General features: G+C 41.6%; 1 protein-coding gene across 3 annotated transcripts in view; it reads right to left on the bottom strand.

The window, feature by feature from the left end:
- The window catches only part of LOC121677505 (phosphatidylinositol 3-kinase regulatory subunit beta-like), an 88,222-nt gene that overhangs the window by 66,279 nt on the left and 2,984 nt on the right, over positions 1–18,959 (bottom strand). For all 3 annotated transcript variants that reach the window (XM_042056246.1, XM_042056245.1, XM_042056247.1), the window contains exon 2: positions 6,732–7,513. In XM_042056246.1, coding sequence (XP_041912180.1) covers positions 6,732–7,059 — 328 coding nt within the window. In that variant the 5' untranslated portion in view covers positions 7,060–7,513. The remainder of the gene's footprint in view (positions 1–6,731; positions 7,514–18,959) is intronic.

Genomic DNA, 18,959 nt, shown 5'->3' with positions numbered 1-18,959 from the left:
ATGCCGAAATAGTTTTCAACATTTTGAATATTAGTGTCGGGTGAATTGAAATGTTCTCAAAGTAGCCTTATGGCTGAAAGCTGCTTGGGACACCCCCCCCCCCTTCCTGCACTCATTGTTTCAAAAGGAGTAATTTTGGCTTTGTCAGAACTGAAGAGTTGTGGACGGCACGGCACGGTATGCCTAATGAAAATAAATTAACGCAACGCAACACAACACAACACAGACCCCGCTTCTCTCGCGTCAGTCACTGACATGAACGAAACACAGAACCCGCTTCTCTCACGGCAGTCACTGACAGTAACCTAGAATAAATGCATGGGGAAAAACACTTCCCCATGACAAAGACATCGTAAAACACTGAAAGTTAATATTTTGTCACTAGCAACATTCATCAGTCCTTTGTCAAATGTATTATGTTCCAAGTACCCTATGCTGCTTCGTAATTCTGCTTCATAAAGTTGAACAAATACATTTGCTTATTTCACAGAAAAATATAAATAGCCAGTCTACAGTGCAGAGTTGGTAAGTTATGGTAGGCCAACTTGCAGTGAACATACAAACAGAGGAAATTATTTCTCTTGCAGCTGAGTAGCCTCAGGTGCGCACGTAGACATAAGGCCGAACATGCAAGCGCCAATGAATCGTGCTCTCACGACAATCGCGCCGTTAAACTTAAATAGGTTAACATCACTCTAAGTTCGCCTTCAAGCAAGGAAAACGATGATTTGAAGACATCTGTTTCGTTGGAAGGGCAAGGGGTAGCAACAGGGCAACACAGAGACAGGCCCGATGGCAGGGCTGTTATGAGAGTATTAAAATATGGGATATTCTACGGGAAAACATTAAAACGGCAAGACAGCGGGGAAAGTTAAAATACGTGATAAACACGGAAAAAGTTGGCATGCATTGTTTCGGTCCCCATGCACAGGGATTATTTGTCATACTATTAATCACATATGATTATTTGTGAAATTGTGCAAACAGGCGCAACACATTTGAAAAGGAAGGACTGGTAGCATGCAAGCTCACGGGAAAGATTGATTTAAGAACGTTATCACAAAGTGTGTGGCTGTGGCGCGGGCGGAAGACAATTGGCAGGGGAGGGTCATGTCTTTTTTAACAATTTTGTCGGAGGGTCATTGAACAATTTCTAGCAGGCAAGAGAGGGTCATGCAACTTCCAATTGAAGCACTCAAAATTCCTCCGGTGGCCCCTTCAATAAATAACGATCAGTCCCTAGATTGCTGCTGGGCTATATGTCTTGGTTCTGTTAACAACTTATTGTCAAACGCATAGCCTATCTCGCGGTTGCATCCATTACAAACAAACATGCAATGTGAACGTCTGGGATTGGGGAGAGCACTAAATGCTCTTCTGAATAAGCACAAAGTCAAACCTTTAAATGAAAAACACTCTTTAATAATCCAAAAAAATAAACCGCTAATGAAGTAAACTTGTGACCATCAAAAATCGTTTATCGCTCGTAACTCCGTGATACCAGGACGTAACAGGAAGGCATTTGGCTGAGCAACGGAGGTTAATATGCTCCATGTTTTGTCCAAATGATGACTGTCTATCATCGTTGCACTCGGAGAAAACCGGAATGTTTCATTCGTCCCCGTTTCAATAGTCCTACTCAAAACGCAGATAGAACCTTATTATTCTAAGGTAGCGAAATAGCGTTCAGCATGATTCATGCCCAATTAATTCCCCCTGTTAAAGTGTTCGCCTTTGTAGTTTGGTTTCGTGATAGCCTATGATAAACGGCTTATGGCCAAATATGTGAAAACGTTAAAATACAGTAGGCGATAAACCCGGAAAAAGTTGACAGTGATTTTTCATAATCACTTTGGAGGGTCATAGAAAAATGTATTGCTGGCGAGGGAGGGTCACGTCTTTTTGGACTAATGATCCCAAAACTCCTCCGGTAGCCCCTTAAATAAATAACGAACAGTCCCTAATGAAGTAAACTTGTGACCATCAAAAATCGTTTATCGCCTGTAACTTCGTGATAACAGGACGTAACAGGAAGGCATTTGGCTGAGCAACGGAGGTTAATACTCTATATTTTGTCCAAATGATGTCTGTCTATCATCGTTGCACTCGGAGAAAACCAGAATGTTTAATTTGTCCTGCGTCTCTACGGCTGCAAACGGGATTCACTCGCAGTTAACCAAATATTTCTTTATTAGGGCAGGGCATGCATATTTCTGGCTATTACATTATTTCTAAACCAGTCTGCTAAAGTCTGTAGTGAAGTCTGTGTAGGGTTTTCCAGGCTCCATTTCTTTTTACGAGACACCCTGCTCACTTGAGCCATCTACCGGTTGTTTGGGTTGTTGCAGCGTCTCACTGGAAAAATACAAATTAAAGTCGCGTGATACCGCGTGATCCCACGCGCGGACCGCGAGTGAAGCTGGCCAAGTCGAAGCACTGCCCACTGTATAGACTTTCCTTTACTTTATTTCTGCATTGTTGCACTGTTGACTTACTCATTTGCACTATCACCATGACCACTATCACCATTGCACTACCACCATGACACTCATTCACACAGAGCACCTTAGAGCACCTTACCATACCTTACTATGCACAGAGAATCACAGGCTCAGTCCCTGCCTCAGTCATTGCAAGCGCCTCTGATTTATTAATCACCACTATGTGGATACTGTTTTTAGAATTGATTTAGATTAAGTGTTAGTATAATTTGTAATTTTGTTATTTGTATTTTAGTATATTTTTATATATTGTATTAAGTGTTAGTATAATTTGTATTTTAGTATATTTAGCATATTCTTTATCTTCTACTGTCCTTACTGCTTAGTTGTGTTTTTATATTATATACTTTAATTACTCTTCTGCTGTTAAAGAATGTGTTTGTCTTGTATGTTTGCTGCTGAGACCTTGAATTTCCCCTGGGGATCAATAAAGTATCTATCTATCTATCTATCTATCTAGGTTCTCATGGGTCTCCGGACGTTAGGTTCTCATGGGTCTCCTGTCTGATTTGAGTGCCCATGTGTCGTTAGGTTCTCATGGGTCTCCTGACGTTAGGTTCTCATGGGCCTCCTGTCTTTAGGTTCTCATGGGTCTCCTGTCTTTAGGTTCTCATGGGCCTCCTGTCTTTAGGTGCTCATGGGTCTCCTGTCTTTAGGTTCTCATGGGTCTCCTGTTGTTAGGTTCTCATGGGTCTCCTGTCTGATTTGAGTGCTCATGTGTCGTTAGGTTCTCATGGGTCTCCTGTCGTTAGGTTCTCATGGGTCTCCTGTCTGATTTGAGCGCTCATGTGTCGTTAGGTTCTCATGGGTCTCCTGACGTTAGGTTCTCATGGGTCTCCTTTCGTTAGGTTCTCATGGGTCTCCTGTCTGATTTGAGCGCTCATGTGTCGTTAGGTTCTCATGGGTCTCCTGTCTTTAGGTTCTCATGCGTCTCCCGACGTTAGGTTCTCATGGGTCTCCTGTCTGATTTGAGTGCTCATGTGTCGTTAGGTTCTCATGGGTCTCCTGACGTTAGGTTCTCATGGGTCTCCTGTCGTTAGGTTCTCATGGGTCTCCTGTCTGATTTGACTGCACATGTGTCGGTTCACGCATGCAGATGAAGTCGCTGTGTTTACAGCTGCTGTGCTAGCCTGAGCATGTAGATGTTGGAGGGAAGTTAAAGTCGAAGGTGAAGTAATGTTAAAATTCCACAATTTAAACATGACAACAAATGCAGGGTGGCATATGGCTCTAGCTGTTCATCTGCTGGTCAATAACGAACGTAAGGTTAACTGCAAGGTAGCTGGCTAGCACTTCAGCTTGTCAATATTAACACAGAAAGAAATATCCTATTGTCCATTAATACTTGTTTCTTAATTGGAAAACACGTTGGTAATGTTAATGTCACCCAGTCTGTCCACAAAGGAAACCTATCACATGAAGGAGGGGAATCTAAGCTTTTCAATTACATTAGCGGCAAGTTGCTCTGAAATGATTCAGGAGAAAATTAACATGAATTTGCATGAAGTTTAATCTGAATTCTGCACACCCATTACTCTTGGTGAAATATCTCACCAACTCTTCACTCAACACATGGCAAACCATATATCACAATAAACAGCAGGCCTTACCGAATATGAGGATATAAAGCATGCCTCTGTACAATAATCGGTACCTGAGTAATCCGGTTTTTAAATTGAAACACATTTCTATATGGTCTCGAACTTTTGGGCCGAAATGTAAACTATTTATGTCAGAAGCCTGCATACATGTTTGGGCCGAAATGTAAACTATTTATGTCAGTAGCCTGCATACATGTTTGTAAATTGTTTAGCCAGAGTATCCCACCATCATGGTTCATAAATTGCCAGATTACAGACAATCCCACCTAAACACATATGAATATATATTTCTACTGACAATCCCACCTAAACAGATATGAATATTCATTTCTACTGCCATGCTTCTTAGTAGCCTTAGTCTTTTTTGAATTTCCCCTTGGGGATCAATAAAGTATCTATCTATCTATCTCATCTAGCCTGGAAAATCCAGACCCTGGTAATCTACAAAGATTATGGGCTGAGCTACACCAGGCACATAACTGAAGCGTTCCGTTCGTGTTGCGTCTGCTGCAACAATTAGCTTCCACTATAATCAATGGACCAATGTTTACTGACTGATTTGTTGCAGGGCTGTCGTCATCTGTTTAGCTCGCCTCATGGCCTGCCTATATCAGATACACCGATGTGATTGGTTCCTTGAGATGCAAGGGGTAAAAGTAACATGCATCATTACTCATTGCCAGAGTTCCTCACAGAGACAATTCATATTGTGCTTTCGCGAGAACTCTAGATTTCCAGGGTAGCTTCCTAGTGACATTAATGGTTTAATTAGTGTTCCCTTCATGGTACAGCCCAAAATGTATCAGAATACACTTAATTTAACAATACCCAATGTGTTATGCATGGGCAGCATATTAATGAGGAGGGTGGGACATGTTTCACGTCATGTTAGATCACATCCTGAGGGTCTAAGCTTTCAGAAAATATACAGTTTATATAGTTGAATCAGTTTTCCCTTCATGGTACAGATCAAAATGTATTATGTGTACACTCTCTTCACCTAAATCCATAAAATCCCATTCATTTCAATGGGAAATTTACTTGCCAGGACTTTTATGGGCTTTTCCCAAATCACGGAAGTAACGTCGACGCAGCGGTATAGTAGCAGATAGTAGCATCCATCAGGCAAGTGTTATTTAAATAAACTCCTGGTGTACTTACAAACTTTTCAATGCCTCGTTTTATGAGTAAAGAACATAGTTGTACTACTGTAGAAGTTTCGTACCATTCAGGGCATTATTAGTGGGGTCATTTACGAGATAAAAGTTGGTTGGTTCCATTACACCTGCAGAAAGTCATTAGTTTCTGACAGCGCTACTCGACCAGGGTTCAAGGGAGAACAGGTTCTGGGAGGGTGTTTGGCTCGGGGTCATGGTGCAAAGGACCCTAGGGTGAAATTACTCCGAACCATCGCTTTAACTAGCTTACTTTAAAGACTGTCAGCCAGGTAGTGCAAAAGTAAAAGTCTTATTCAAATAATTCCTGATTCTGACATTGTTATTGTGGGGGTTTTTTTCTCGCATTGTACATTGAATTTAAAATATTTAATGATTTAGCTAAAATTGTCCTAATGAATTATTGTTATTGTTACAACTAGAGGACATTCTTCGCATACAGCTGTAAGGCTACAGCACTGAAGTGCCACGTGCACATTTCTTTCATTAGATTTATAGGATCAGAAGACCCCCGTTTTTCACTGTGGCTTGTATTTCGTGCTTTTGGCAAAAGCCCCAGACAGCAGAGGAGTGAAAATCGGGATTTGTTATTTGTAAAAGTTGTTTGCTGTGCCGGGATTTGTTATTTGTTAAAGTTGTTTGCTGCGCCAGGATTCGTTATTTGTAAAAGTTGTTTTGTAAAAGTTGTTTGCTGCGTCGGGATTCGTTATTTTTAAAAGTTGCGTCCTGCCTACAGTAACCTGGACTGTGCGATCGCAGTCCGTTACTTTCACTTTCCGCTGCCCCTGCTCATAGTCGGCATGGCCGGTAATAACGTGGTACGAGATGCGTTGCGTATGAGGTACAGTCCACTGAAGATTTTAAATGGGTGACCGGCCGCAATAGTAGTAGTAGTAGCTTTTTTGCTAGGCCCAGCGAAAGCTGGCAATGTGGAATATTCCGGTGGTTGGTGCACACGCAAGTGTTCATACTGGTTGTCTGTCCATTCATGCGGATTGCTCTGGAGAAGATTGTTCAGTAGCCTGTGTCTCTATGAATTTTTTTTTTAATTGATTCATTCTTTGGATGCATGGCTTTCTTTTCAACAGCATAATCCAAAGCATTCTATTTACACACAACTCTCTTGCCCCAAAGCATTCTAACCCTATTTACACAACATAAATGACACAACATAAATGAAAGCCACCTACACACACACACACACACACACACACACACACACACACACACACACACACGAGTATAACCCACACACTGGCTCCAGTACCATTCCAATATTCAGTACAGGACAATCTAGAACAGCACACTCCACGTATCATGGCAAAGCCTACACAAGACAGATCAAACCATATGCAACAGACCACATCTCAAACTGTACATGACAAGGTTGTGAGTCTGTGTGTGTGTCTGTGTGTGTGGGTGTGTGTGTGTGTGTGTATAAATAAATCACTCACCTGTCTCTCCTCGCTTGGTGTGTGTTGGTGGTGTTGGGGGCAGTGGCCTCTGTAGACGCGGCATCTGAGTGGGCATATCGGTCTTGACCCTGCCTACGTACTCCACGTAGGTGCCAGGGAAGTTGCCCCTGTCGCCTGTGTGCTCGTTGACCCCCAGGAGCCAACCCAGGCCCGCAGGGGCGACCTCTGACCCCTGCCTGTAGCCCTCATCGTGGCTTAGCCCTGGCCCCACCGTCAGCAGGTCCCCCGGGGCCAGCGCCAGGTCCCCAGGCCGCTCACGCCCCCACGCGAAGAGCGCGCGGAACTGGAAGCCGTCCTCTGCTGCCATCTGCAGGCCGTGGGTGGAACAGCAGCAGGAGCAGCAGCAGTGCTGGAGAGCGCTCTGGGAGTCTCCTATCAGCTAGCAGGGAGAAGGGCCATGTTCCTGGTGTGGTATGTGTGTGTGAGAGAGACTAGACTGTGTGTGTGTGTGTGGGGGGGGGGGGGGGTCAGTGCTGGCCCGTGTTGATGGCAGGACAGTGTGGGCTACTCCTTGGCTCAGAGCCACACTTGAGCCGTATGATGGAACAGAGGGATGGCATCCCCATCGTAATACTTACACACTCACTCTAATAAACACACACAGCTCTGTGCTCAGGCCGTACAGGAAACAGGAAGTGACCTAGTTATGGTTACTTCCTGTAGCTGACCAATGAGGTTGCGAGGTCTGAGGCACCACTTGCTGTAGATTGGCTTGCTAGGTTGTCCGTCATTCAGTCCCCCTGGTCAACAGGCAGGCATGTCTATGGAGAAAGGGAGAGAGAGGGAGAGAGGGATTGAGAGAGAGAGAGAGAGAGATGATGATCAGCAGGCAACAGACACGTGCACAGGCTTGGAATTTCACCATTTTAGGGGCAAGGCCACTTGGCCTTCAGGTGGGCATATTTGGTAGGGGGCACAAAGGCCACATGTCAGGGCACCAAGGCCAAACTATACAGTAGTAAGCTATAAAAATGATCAAAGTTATATTTAGCCTATTCACGGCAGTAGACCGGCATCACTGTATGTATACTATGAAACATTACAAAAACATGAAACATGACATATTACATAGAACTGTAAATCATTTGATCATCTAATATTTACAGATAGGGTATATTTAAAGGAAAATTCCGGTTTTTAGCACTTTGAGTCCCTTTAACGTTAAGGGTTGTTTTAGGACATGTTTGTGCATGCCTGTTGCAGCCATAGACATAATATACATAGACGCTGCATTGGCTGCTGGAAACGAGAAATGCGGCCGCCATCTTGGACCGGTCATACTCCTCGTTGCGGTGCAGCAGAAGACACAAGATGCCAGTACTGTGCAGCATGTTCCTGCTCAAATCGACGGACCATCGCAAACAGGGCTCGGGGGATTTACTTTTCACAAGTAAGATTTAACATTACCGTACTAATGGTTGTATTTTGTGAATAGAATATTACCAGAGAGTTGAGAAGGAGCAAGGATCTTTGATATTACTGTATGAGAATCGTAGCCAGCTAGCTAGGCTGTTTACTCGGTGTTCACCCGGCTATGAACTGAGACTTGATAAGTCATATTCCATAACACTGACTTAGATTACAACTGACACAAAAAGGCTATTGTAGAAATAAATCATACTAGATTTGGCCGGCGAATTTTACACAAGTGGCACAGACTGTAGCCTATATTATTGGGCAATCGCTAGCTGCTACTTGTAGCCTAAGCGTGTTGGTAGCTTCACTATTTCTTGAATAAAGTAACTTTTCAATAGCTTAACTTCTTTATTTATCAAGTGGCTTAGCCACACAAGCTACACTTTTCTTGTCATGTGTAATTGGCACAATTTAAAGTAGCTTCCTATGTAGAGAACTAGCCTACTGCTGTGTTTGTGTTACTAATACATTTGACTGGGTGGTAGTATTGTGTAGTGTTTTATTCATGGCAGAGTAACTGATAGTTTAGCTCACTACAATTTCTAAGTAGCTTGCCCAACACTGTATTATTCACATGTCATTTACCCTAACAAGAATAAGATGCCTCTCAAATTCCTTTCATTTATTTATTTTATATCTCCCCAGAACAACTGCCTTGCTCAAGGAGACTGTGAATGAACTGAATAGTCTCCTCACATCCCTGGAACTGAGGAAGGTGCAGCTCTTCATTGCAGTATTGCAGGGCATCTGCTACACTGTGACTGAATATTTGATTTATGAGCTCCACCTTCATCACCTGCATCCAGCTACACTGGCTACCTATGGCGGCCCGCATCAAATTCAAGTCTCTAACGCTTGCCTACAAAGTAGTCTCCGGTTCTGCTCCCACCTACTTGAATGCCCTCATACAGACTTACACTACCTCCAGACCGCTGCGCTCCTCTGACGAACGACGTCTAGCTCTACCACCAGTACGCTCAGGCCAATCCAAACTTTTCTCATCTGTTGTTCCTCGTTGGTGGAACACACTGCCAGTTCCTACAAGGGCAGGGACATCCTTCTCCACTTTCAAAAAACTCCTGAAGACCCAGCTCTTTAGAGAACATCTACTCTCATAGCAACACTTACAACAAGTCTTACTGATCCTAGCACTCACCAGCCGTTTTAAACTGACAAGTAACTGTTAAAAACAGCACTCACCGACGCACTTATTCTTACTGTACTCTAATGTTTTTTAAACTGTCCTAAAATTGTGAGAATTGTTCTAAAACTTACTGTTTACCATGTTAGTCGCTTTGGTTAAAAAAGCGTCAGGCAAATGTAATGTAATGTAATGTAATGCATTCACCACTCTGTGTCCCATTTTCCCATCGTCTGGTTGACTCAGTCCTCTTTTAGGGAGTTTACCCAGTTTCACTATGTACTGCTATCTTATTTGCCCACCTGCTGTCTGAAGCACTTTTTTCTTAGCCAAAGTGTACCCAAGCAATTTTAGCAAGGTGGGAACATACAAAATTACATGCACCAGTTATCGAAATCATAGAACCAACTGCATGACAGTAACCTCTGTCTCACTGAGCCTGTGAAGACACTCCCCGATTCTTTACTGATTGCAATGAACAGGGCTGATCTTATCAGTTTCTAAAATGTTTCTTAATTCTTTTTATTTAATCTCTTCATTGGGGCTGAAAGCTTTCTGTGAACTGTAAATAACAGATGCTGTTGATGAACCCATTGACACTGTACAAGTGACAAGTCACCTTTTTGTCTTGAATTGATGAACTGTTACACTTACTATGCCAAACCAATGTCTCTTTTTTAAGGATCAGAAATAAACCTACAAACTTGCACTTTACAATATTTATGGAACTTGTCTAACAAATGCTGTTGATATTGAACCCAGTTACTCCATTTCCTTTACTTATGCCACACCAATGTCTGTTCATCAAACTTTATTTTTGATGGCACTGAACTGAAAATGTTAATGGATTTTTTCTGTCAATTTAACCCATTAAAACTAGTATCAAACCAGTTTCTGTCTATGCTGTCAAACATGGATTAGTTATGTTCCCAGTGTTTTATATTGGATGTCATCACTTTATAATATATCATATATCAGAATATTCTATTACTATTAAGCCCACTATGAATATTAAAATACACACAACCAATTTCCTGTATACAGCTTTTCTACTGGGAGGTTTACAACTTATTCTGTCAATTTTTTACAACTACAAGTTTACAACTTATTTTGTCAAAAGTTTGTCACTAAACCACATAGGCCTACTTGGAATACCCCTCAGATGTCTGAATGGCACTGATCTCACTTAAATGTTTATAGAACCTTTCTGTGAATAATGCTGTTGATGGAACTTTTCTGTCAACTGTGAACTATATTTAACTCATTAAACTTGTATCAAACTAGTTTTGTCTATGCTGTCAAACATGGATTATGTTCCCAGTTTTGATATCGGACGTCAGGTCACTTATTATCATATATCAGAATATTCTATTACTGTTAAACCCACTATGAATATTAAAATACGCTAAATCATGTGTCCTGTATCATAGCTTACTTTACACTAATAGTAGCCTAGTCTAATAAGCTACACCAGCTTGCCTTTAAGAGGGGAAATTCAATTGTATAGCCTATAACATTAGCTGAGTCACATATTTGGCCATATGGTGTTTATCATAGGCTACATCACGAAACCAAATAGTGTAACAAAGGCGAACACTTTAACAGGGGGAATTAATTGGGCATGAATCATTGTGCTGAACGGTATTTGTCAATGAGCAGAAACACACACGACATTCAAACTATTGATAAGATGTACTGGTCTGTATCTATAGGCTAACATTGGACAAATAAATGACACTGACTCGCCATATCCTGACTCAGGAAAAAAAACATTTTCTTGCTTTGCCGCAAACTCAGCAATGAAATCTTAGGCCAGTTTGCAGGTAGCATAACGTCTTTTTCATAGAAGGGAGAGCCCAGTCTCTCCTGTGACATGGAGGTGCGCAAATAGTTTTTAATAGCCTGTTCAACTTCGAAAAGCTTCGTTCACCCGATGCCAGTCACTGATCGCAATTTCAAAGTTCGGAAAGCTTCATCTTTTTAAGTTTTAAGTGCAGTGGCCCCTATCTGCCCCCTTTGGAATTATATCTCGAGCCTATTATAAGGTCCAGTGCGTTATGTCCTGGGATTCGGATGTGCTCAAAAAGAAAAGAAAAAACACTTTTTTATAGATGGTTATGAGGAGCAATGTGAGAGAGAAATTTGATGATCATTGATCGTTGTTTTGGGACGTTAAGCCTTTTCCATAGGCGTCAGGGAAGGAGATTGAAGAATGACCAATGACCACTACAAAAACTCAGTGTCTAAAAACTCAGTGTCATTCAGACTCAACCCTCTTGTTGTTTTATTATCTTTTTCGTTGTCGTTTGAACGTTGGCAAGCAGGCATGTTGCGGTTGCAATTTAAGTGAAATTTCTACAGTAGGCCTACAACATGCTGTTAGGCTGGGCTACTGTCAATGTACTTGTACAGGTAAATGTTCAACAATTGCTGGTGTACAGGTTATATAATCAATTAGCTAAATCATTTGTCCAGCTGTTTAAACATTTTTTCGTGCTACATTCAAACGCAAAAGGTGCTTTGATATATTTTTCGTTTGAACGTCGGCAAGCAGGCATGCTTTGGTTGCAATGAATGAGGATAATTGCTTTTTTTTGCATTATTTTGAATATGACTCGCCCCAGTCTCAACAGCACGTACTTTTTCCACACGCTAAGTTCTAACACACATAGGCCTATTCCCTCTCGCTTTCTCTCTCTCCATCCCTGCACACGGTGCTTTCTTAAAGGAGCTGCACCATCTTACAACAATTGCATCTACATTTTCATATTAGAATGTTTTATCAAGTGTAAGCTTAAACTACCGTGATCAATTTGTTCCCGTGCCCCCGCTGCGTCATGGAAGCAGTAAGTCAGTCGCATCAAAAATAGTAGTGGCACCCAAGTGACACCTTGTGGTTGTTTGTGTCAACTGCAGTTTGTGCCATTTCTGCTGAGAAAATGGGGTGCGTGATTCATGAAGGAACCCGTCCAAACTTAACGGGGACCCACTGTACATGTATGACCTTTGCAGAAAAAAAAAAACCGAGTGAGAATCTGTTCGGTATTCAGTGAGATATGATTAATTAAGTGCGCTGACAGCTCATCTCACCGGCCAAACAGATTACACTGAGTGGAGTGGATGACCGGTCCAAGATGGCGGCTCCAAATCTCGTCAGCACTAGTAAGGAGTAGCGGTCCATGCGGCGTCTATGTATATTATGTCTATGGTTGCAGCCACTCTGAAGCAGTGAAGCAGGATGGGATGGGGGGAGATGATGCTTTTGGAAAAATAAACCAGGGTCATTCCACGTCAATTCATCCAGGGCCCACGCATTTAGGTCTCAAATTCTGAAAAAATTACCAGGTCTACCTATGTTAGCCAGGAGACACACTGTGAAATTACTTTTATGTCAGATCAATACTTTCCAAGATATAGCCAATTTTACGGGGGGAGGGGGTTGTTCTGCCTCTTTTTTTGTCAAAGTTCACAAGCCCATAGCGCAATAACTAAACCATGTAGGAGGCTCAAATTTTGCATGCTGGTACATAAATAGGAATAGTAGCAAATGTAGCAAAATCGTCACGTTTGGTGTGGATGATCCTGCATGGTCATAGCTGTCCCTCAAAGTTGATCAAAATGTTATGTTTTTGGCTGGGCTTTGTTTAGGCCTTCAGAAGACATATTATTTGTACTCAACATAGACTCTTGATTTATTTTCCTTATTGAGATAAGTAGAAACACTCTCACAAAAAGCAATGAACAGAAAATAAATTTCTTCAGGGTCTGAACAGCAGACCTCACAAGTCTGATAAATCATTTTGGTTCTCATTTTCAGAGCACAAAAACACTTTGTGGGAATGTACAAAGATTTGTTTTATATTTGTTTCTTTATTCTCCATGATCTCTTCTTTTTAAAGACACCAATTTGACTTGTCTTATGCAAATCTTTCTTTTTTATTTTCCACCCTGGGCATGGGCAAAATGCACCATTGAGATGAATATGTTTTATATAGTTACCACAGTGCCACCTTTGGTTGTATAGATTAACCTGTTTTGAACCGGTTCATGGGAACGAAAACGAAAACCATAAACTTTTGATGTTTTGCTAAGAACAGAAACGAAACCAGAAACTTTACATTTGTTATGTTCCGGAAACAGAAACATTTATCTAAAATAATGGTAATCGGTTAATACCGTTATTTTTTTCGTTCTTTGACAAGATTTCTGTGCAGTATGGCTTGGTGAGGTTCACTTCTGGTCGTTAACTTATCGGGAGAAATGTAGGCTAATAGAGAAGCTTGCCGCCAACTGTACAGGCAGATTTTTTTTTCATTTCCCTCTGGGCCCTGACAAGGTTTTAGGCATTTGTTTATGGGTTTAATATTCACAATGGCAGCTATGTACACACCATTGTGGTTGTGTATTGTCTGATGACATAAAGAGACAAAAATGCACTGATTGAGCCCTGACCAGGTTTGGCCAATTTGCACAGAATTTTGGATGGATGTAAGAACTACAGTGATGCTTCTGTAATGCTTGGTGGTTTTGTATTGTTTGATGACATAAGAGAAACAAATGCAAGGATTGAGCCCTGACCAGGTTTGGTCAAGTTCTCAATGACAGCGATATAGCCTGCCCTATTTGTCATTTGCACCAATTGACCTGTCGCTCATTGTTACCGTGTGAAAACTCGGACAAACAAACCAGACTTGATTAGAAATACCAGAGCCCGTCTACGGAGAGCCTGGCCACTCCGTATTAAGTCCCATCGTACCGAATTTTGGATGCAGTTCCACCAGAGTTCCACTGGGGGCGATCGCCATGAGTGCAGAATAAATGGGAGTCAATGGAGCTAGACAGCTAAATTTGTCTTTTTCACCTGATTGTCGTTGACAAATCTCAGATTTGATTGTAGTTTGTATAACTTCAACATGGGTTATAGGTCAAAAGTTGAATGAACGAGTACTTATGTCCTTTTGATTTCTTACAGGTTGGGTCGTTGTTGCACATAACACGCTAGCATTGTGCTAATAAATGACGTCATTGACACATTTGAAAGGCTTTTTAGAACAATTAAGTGACTGTAAAAAATATAATACTCAACCAAGTGTATTTTCTTTGCCTCCCCTTTCGAATGCAATACTCAAATTACTTGAAAAAAAATTATATCCCAAGAAAAGTGGATTTTGAGGGGTACAGCTCCATAGACCTCCATGCATTCTGCACTCGTGGACGAGCGCCCTCATGTGGAACCACAGAAGGAACTGCAACCAGTTCAGAAACCGAAAGTTTTCCGAGAGTGCCAGTTCTCCCCTTATTAGACATTCTCTGGAAATACATTGTGGACAATGGAAGCTGACAGTATATGAAAGCAGGCTTTGAGGACGTTTTGGTCGATAAAGGATTTACTTTCCTCCAGAAGCTATCAAAAGGGACTTAATTATGCTATGGAGGGGTGTATTCAAAACTTATTTTTACATACAAGGTGACAAGCCGTTGTGGCGAGTAGCCGTGCAAATCACCGTGCAAAAACCACTGACGTTAATGCTAGCTAGCTAGCTAGTGGAAGATTGATACTAAGATATGTTAGGTTACGTTAATATGTGATGTAGTAAGAATATAGTAGTTGGTTAATGAGCATTTTTATCTTGGGATTTAACAGGGAACCTGTACCCACGTTGTTGGCTTAGTAGCCTACATTACGTCGAAGTGTTGCAAACGCGAGAGACGTCCTGTAGGCTACTGTTGATGAAAATATACCCCATTTTCTAGCCTCTCGGGGTACCACGTATTACATGTCCCCCATGCAAAACGTTTGACCATGGTTATCCGTCGGGGTTTTTTGAGTTAATAAACTCCATAAATAACCATTAATTTGTCATTTTATGCCTCCTCCCTGTTGTTTCCTATGGAGTTGTCCGAGCTGATGTCCGTTGAGGCTGGTCTGTCATTGGCTCATCAGCGTTCTAAGGGTGGCGCTTAGCGACAGGTCAATAGGGTCCCGAAGTGTGACGTAGCGTTTCCATGACGGCAGAATCACTAAATCTAAACAAACTTTCGAAGTGGCATAAATAGCATTGAATGTAGACATGTGGCATCATTTCTAGCTAATAAAAATAAAAATATCCATTTAAACGTGTTTTACCTGCTAGGCAGCAGCTTAGCCACATAACACAGATTCCCTGGCAGGTGTAATAGTAAGAAACAAAATTCCAGTGGATATTTCACGTCTTTTCAAAGACTGGCGGCTGTTAAGAGTGACGTTTTTTGCCAAAAAAAAAATAAAGCCAAAACACGTCCGTGAATTTAAGGATTTTAACCGCATGCTGTGAAGTTACATGCAGGTCTCTTTTACGGAGGAAACCCATGCTAAAATAAAACTCTGTAGTCACGAATTTGATTGTGTTGGTATGAATATATGTTGTAATATGTGATTCCTACAGTGTAAAAAAATATATACTAACGTCTTAGAAACGTTGTAAAATGATTGAAATATATTTAGAAAGCCACCGCTATGGTGATTTCTAATGGTAGATTGATTTGTTTAGATCCAGTGAAATCGCTGCCTTGACAATGCTACGTCATGGCTTCAGTACTCTATTGAGCTATGTAGCCTGCCCTATTTGTCATTTGCACCAATTGAGCTATGTAAAAAGTATTATAGATATGTGTTCAGTTGTTTACCAATAAACAACATGGCAGAAACTTTCCTTGTCTTAATTCATGTATAATACAAAAAAAAATGTAGGCATGTCAAAATTAGTTATGCCGCTTACACAATGTAGCCTATAGTGCTTTTTTAATGTTTGATGACAGGACAGAGACTTAAGGAAAATTATGTAGACTAACAATATAAATTTAAAGTCCTAATAATCAGCCTACTTATTTGTATGTCCCGCAGATGACATAGAACGCTATTAACCGGTTCGGGAACTTAATTTTTTTGTTCTAACCGGTTCAGGAACATCAATTTTAGGGTTGAACCGAAAACCGGAAACGTTAAAATACTGTTTCTGTTCGGAACAAACCAATTGGGAAATAATTCTGGTTAAAAGCCCTGGTCAAAACACACACACACACACACAAATGAACACACACACATTTATGTTCACACAATACAATCACAGTATGATTTAAAAAAACAATAAAAAGGCTCTGGATGATAAGACTAAACACACACACACACACACATAGACACAAGCAAACACACTCTAATGAACACACACAAATGAACACACACACACAAATGAACACACACACACAAATGAAGACACACACACAAATGAAGACACACACACAAATGAAGACACACACACAAATGAACACACACACAAATGAACACACACACACAAATGAAGACACACACACAAATGAACACCCACACACAAATGAACACACACACACAAATGAACACACACACACCAGGATAACAGGATACGGCTCCTTTCCGGGCAAACCCCCCTGTGCTCTGCAGTAAAAACAGGATGAGGAGCCTGGGACCGGTTAAAGCAGGCTACAGCCTGGGACCGGTTAAAGCAGGCTACAGCCTGGGACCGGTTAAAGCAGGATGAGGAGCCTGGGACCGGTTAAAGCAGGCTACAGCCTGGGACCGGTTAAAACAGGCTACAGCCTGGGACCGGTTAAAGCAGGCTACAGCCTGGGACCGGTTAAAGCAGGATGAGGAGCCTGGGACCGGTTAAAGCAGGCTACAGCCTGGGACCGGTTAAAACAGGCTACAGCCTGGGACCGGTTAAAGCAGGCTACAGCCTGGGACCGGTTAAAACAGGCTACAGCCTGGGACCGGTTAAAACAGGCTACAGCCTGGGACCGGTTAAAGCAGGCTACAGCCTGGGACCGGTTAAAGCAGGCTACAGCCTGGGACCGGTTAAAGCAGGCTACAGCCTGGGACCGGTTAAAACAGGCTACAGCCTGGGACCGGTTAAAACAGGCTACAGCCTGGTGATAATATGGCACCAAGTGAGGACTGGTGTAGACATGATATACCTGACACATATGTGTGTGTGTGTGTGTGCGCGTGTGTGCATGTGTGTGTGCGTGTGTGTGTGTGTGTTGGACGAGATATCACACCAAATACAAAAAACGAATGGATGAAAACAATACAAGGGACTTAAAGTGTGAAGTTAAGGGGAGGACGTGCCACACACACATCAGTACCTGCCTGCATTCCCTAATAAATTCTTCAACGTGATTCTGTAAAATAGACAGCTATGCTGCCTGGTGACATCAAACTCAATTAGGACCCTAACCCTAGGAGTGTATTACAAAGTGTGTATGTGTGAGTGTGTGTGTGTGTGTGTATGTGTGTGTTGGACACGTGTATTTCACAGTGTGTGTGTGTGTGCCAAGCTTCGATTGTCCAAATGCTGTAGGGTAATTTGCTTTCGACTACAGATATATACTATTATATATTATATATATATTTCAAAAGTGATGACAGAGGAGTCATGTGGATTTTAAAGCAGCAGCACTCGGCGCTGAACACTAAATACAAATAGAAAAACACTACCTAGATCTACAACACACACACACACACATACCAAATATAAAAACACTACCTAGGTCTACAACACACACACACACATAGACAAACACACACCAAATACAAAAACACTACTAGTGGTGTCAACAATAATCGATTCGGCGATGCATTGCAATGCGGGTCATGCACGATTCAGCATCGATGCGGCATTGTGCCATAATCGATTATGTCACTGTTTATTTTCTGGCCTTGATTGGACAATAAAGTTGTGAAGTTTCAAATACTTCTGGGGGCATTTCCGGAGCAACGTTGTAATGACATGCGCAGCCTGTAGCTACATGCTAAGCAGCAGCACTAGCTAGCATAACAACAACACTAAAGAATCAAGATGACGGAGGGAGATGACCACGATAGACGGGTAATTAAAAATGCACCCAAAGCTTGGAAAGCGGACATCTGGGCACATTTCGGATTCTACTAATTTAATGGGAAACTAGACAAGACGTACGCGGTGTGTAAAACCTGCCACACTAAAATCAGGCACGTTGGCAATACAACTAACTTCACGAACCATGTCGATCGTTGGCATCCTGTCAAAATAAGCATTCACAGCGCAAATTAATTTAGTCTTTTACCCATTCACCCATTCTAACAACTCGCGAATGAGCCTACTCAGCACACAGACATCACAAGTAGCCTATCACATCACATGAAAGAGCTATTTCTCAGCTTTTAAACGATGTTAGCCGTTAATTGCTATGGTGAACGGTTCATTAAGTAAATAATATAATTCAATTCATTCATAAATTCTACTGAAGGTTCTGCGCCCATCTCCCTACCCATTCATATCGGTGGGATACTTCACGAACCCTTCGTTCAACACATAACAAACCATATCAGAATAAACAGCTGACCTTACCGAACAGAAAGGTGTAAAGCAGTCCCCTATACAGTTAGCTGTTCCAGAGTAATCCAGTTTTGAATTTGCAGCAAATTTCGACATGAATGGATGTCTCCAAATTTGGGCTAAGTTTTACAATGTGTTTAAATTATTAAACTTATTAAAAGGCCATATCCAATACCCTGTACCATTCAATTTTATTTTATTTAATGATATTTATGTCAAAGATACAGGAGAGTGATAATACACACATAGCAGCCAATAAAA

The sequence above is a fragment of the Alosa sapidissima genome, chromosome 12, assembly GCF_018492685.1.
Source record: "Alosa sapidissima isolate fAloSap1 chromosome 12, fAloSap1.pri, whole genome shotgun sequence".
Taxonomy (NCBI): domain Eukaryota; kingdom Metazoa; phylum Chordata; class Actinopteri; order Clupeiformes; family Clupeidae; genus Alosa; species Alosa sapidissima.
This window is presented reverse-complemented; position numbering and strand designations above follow the sequence as displayed.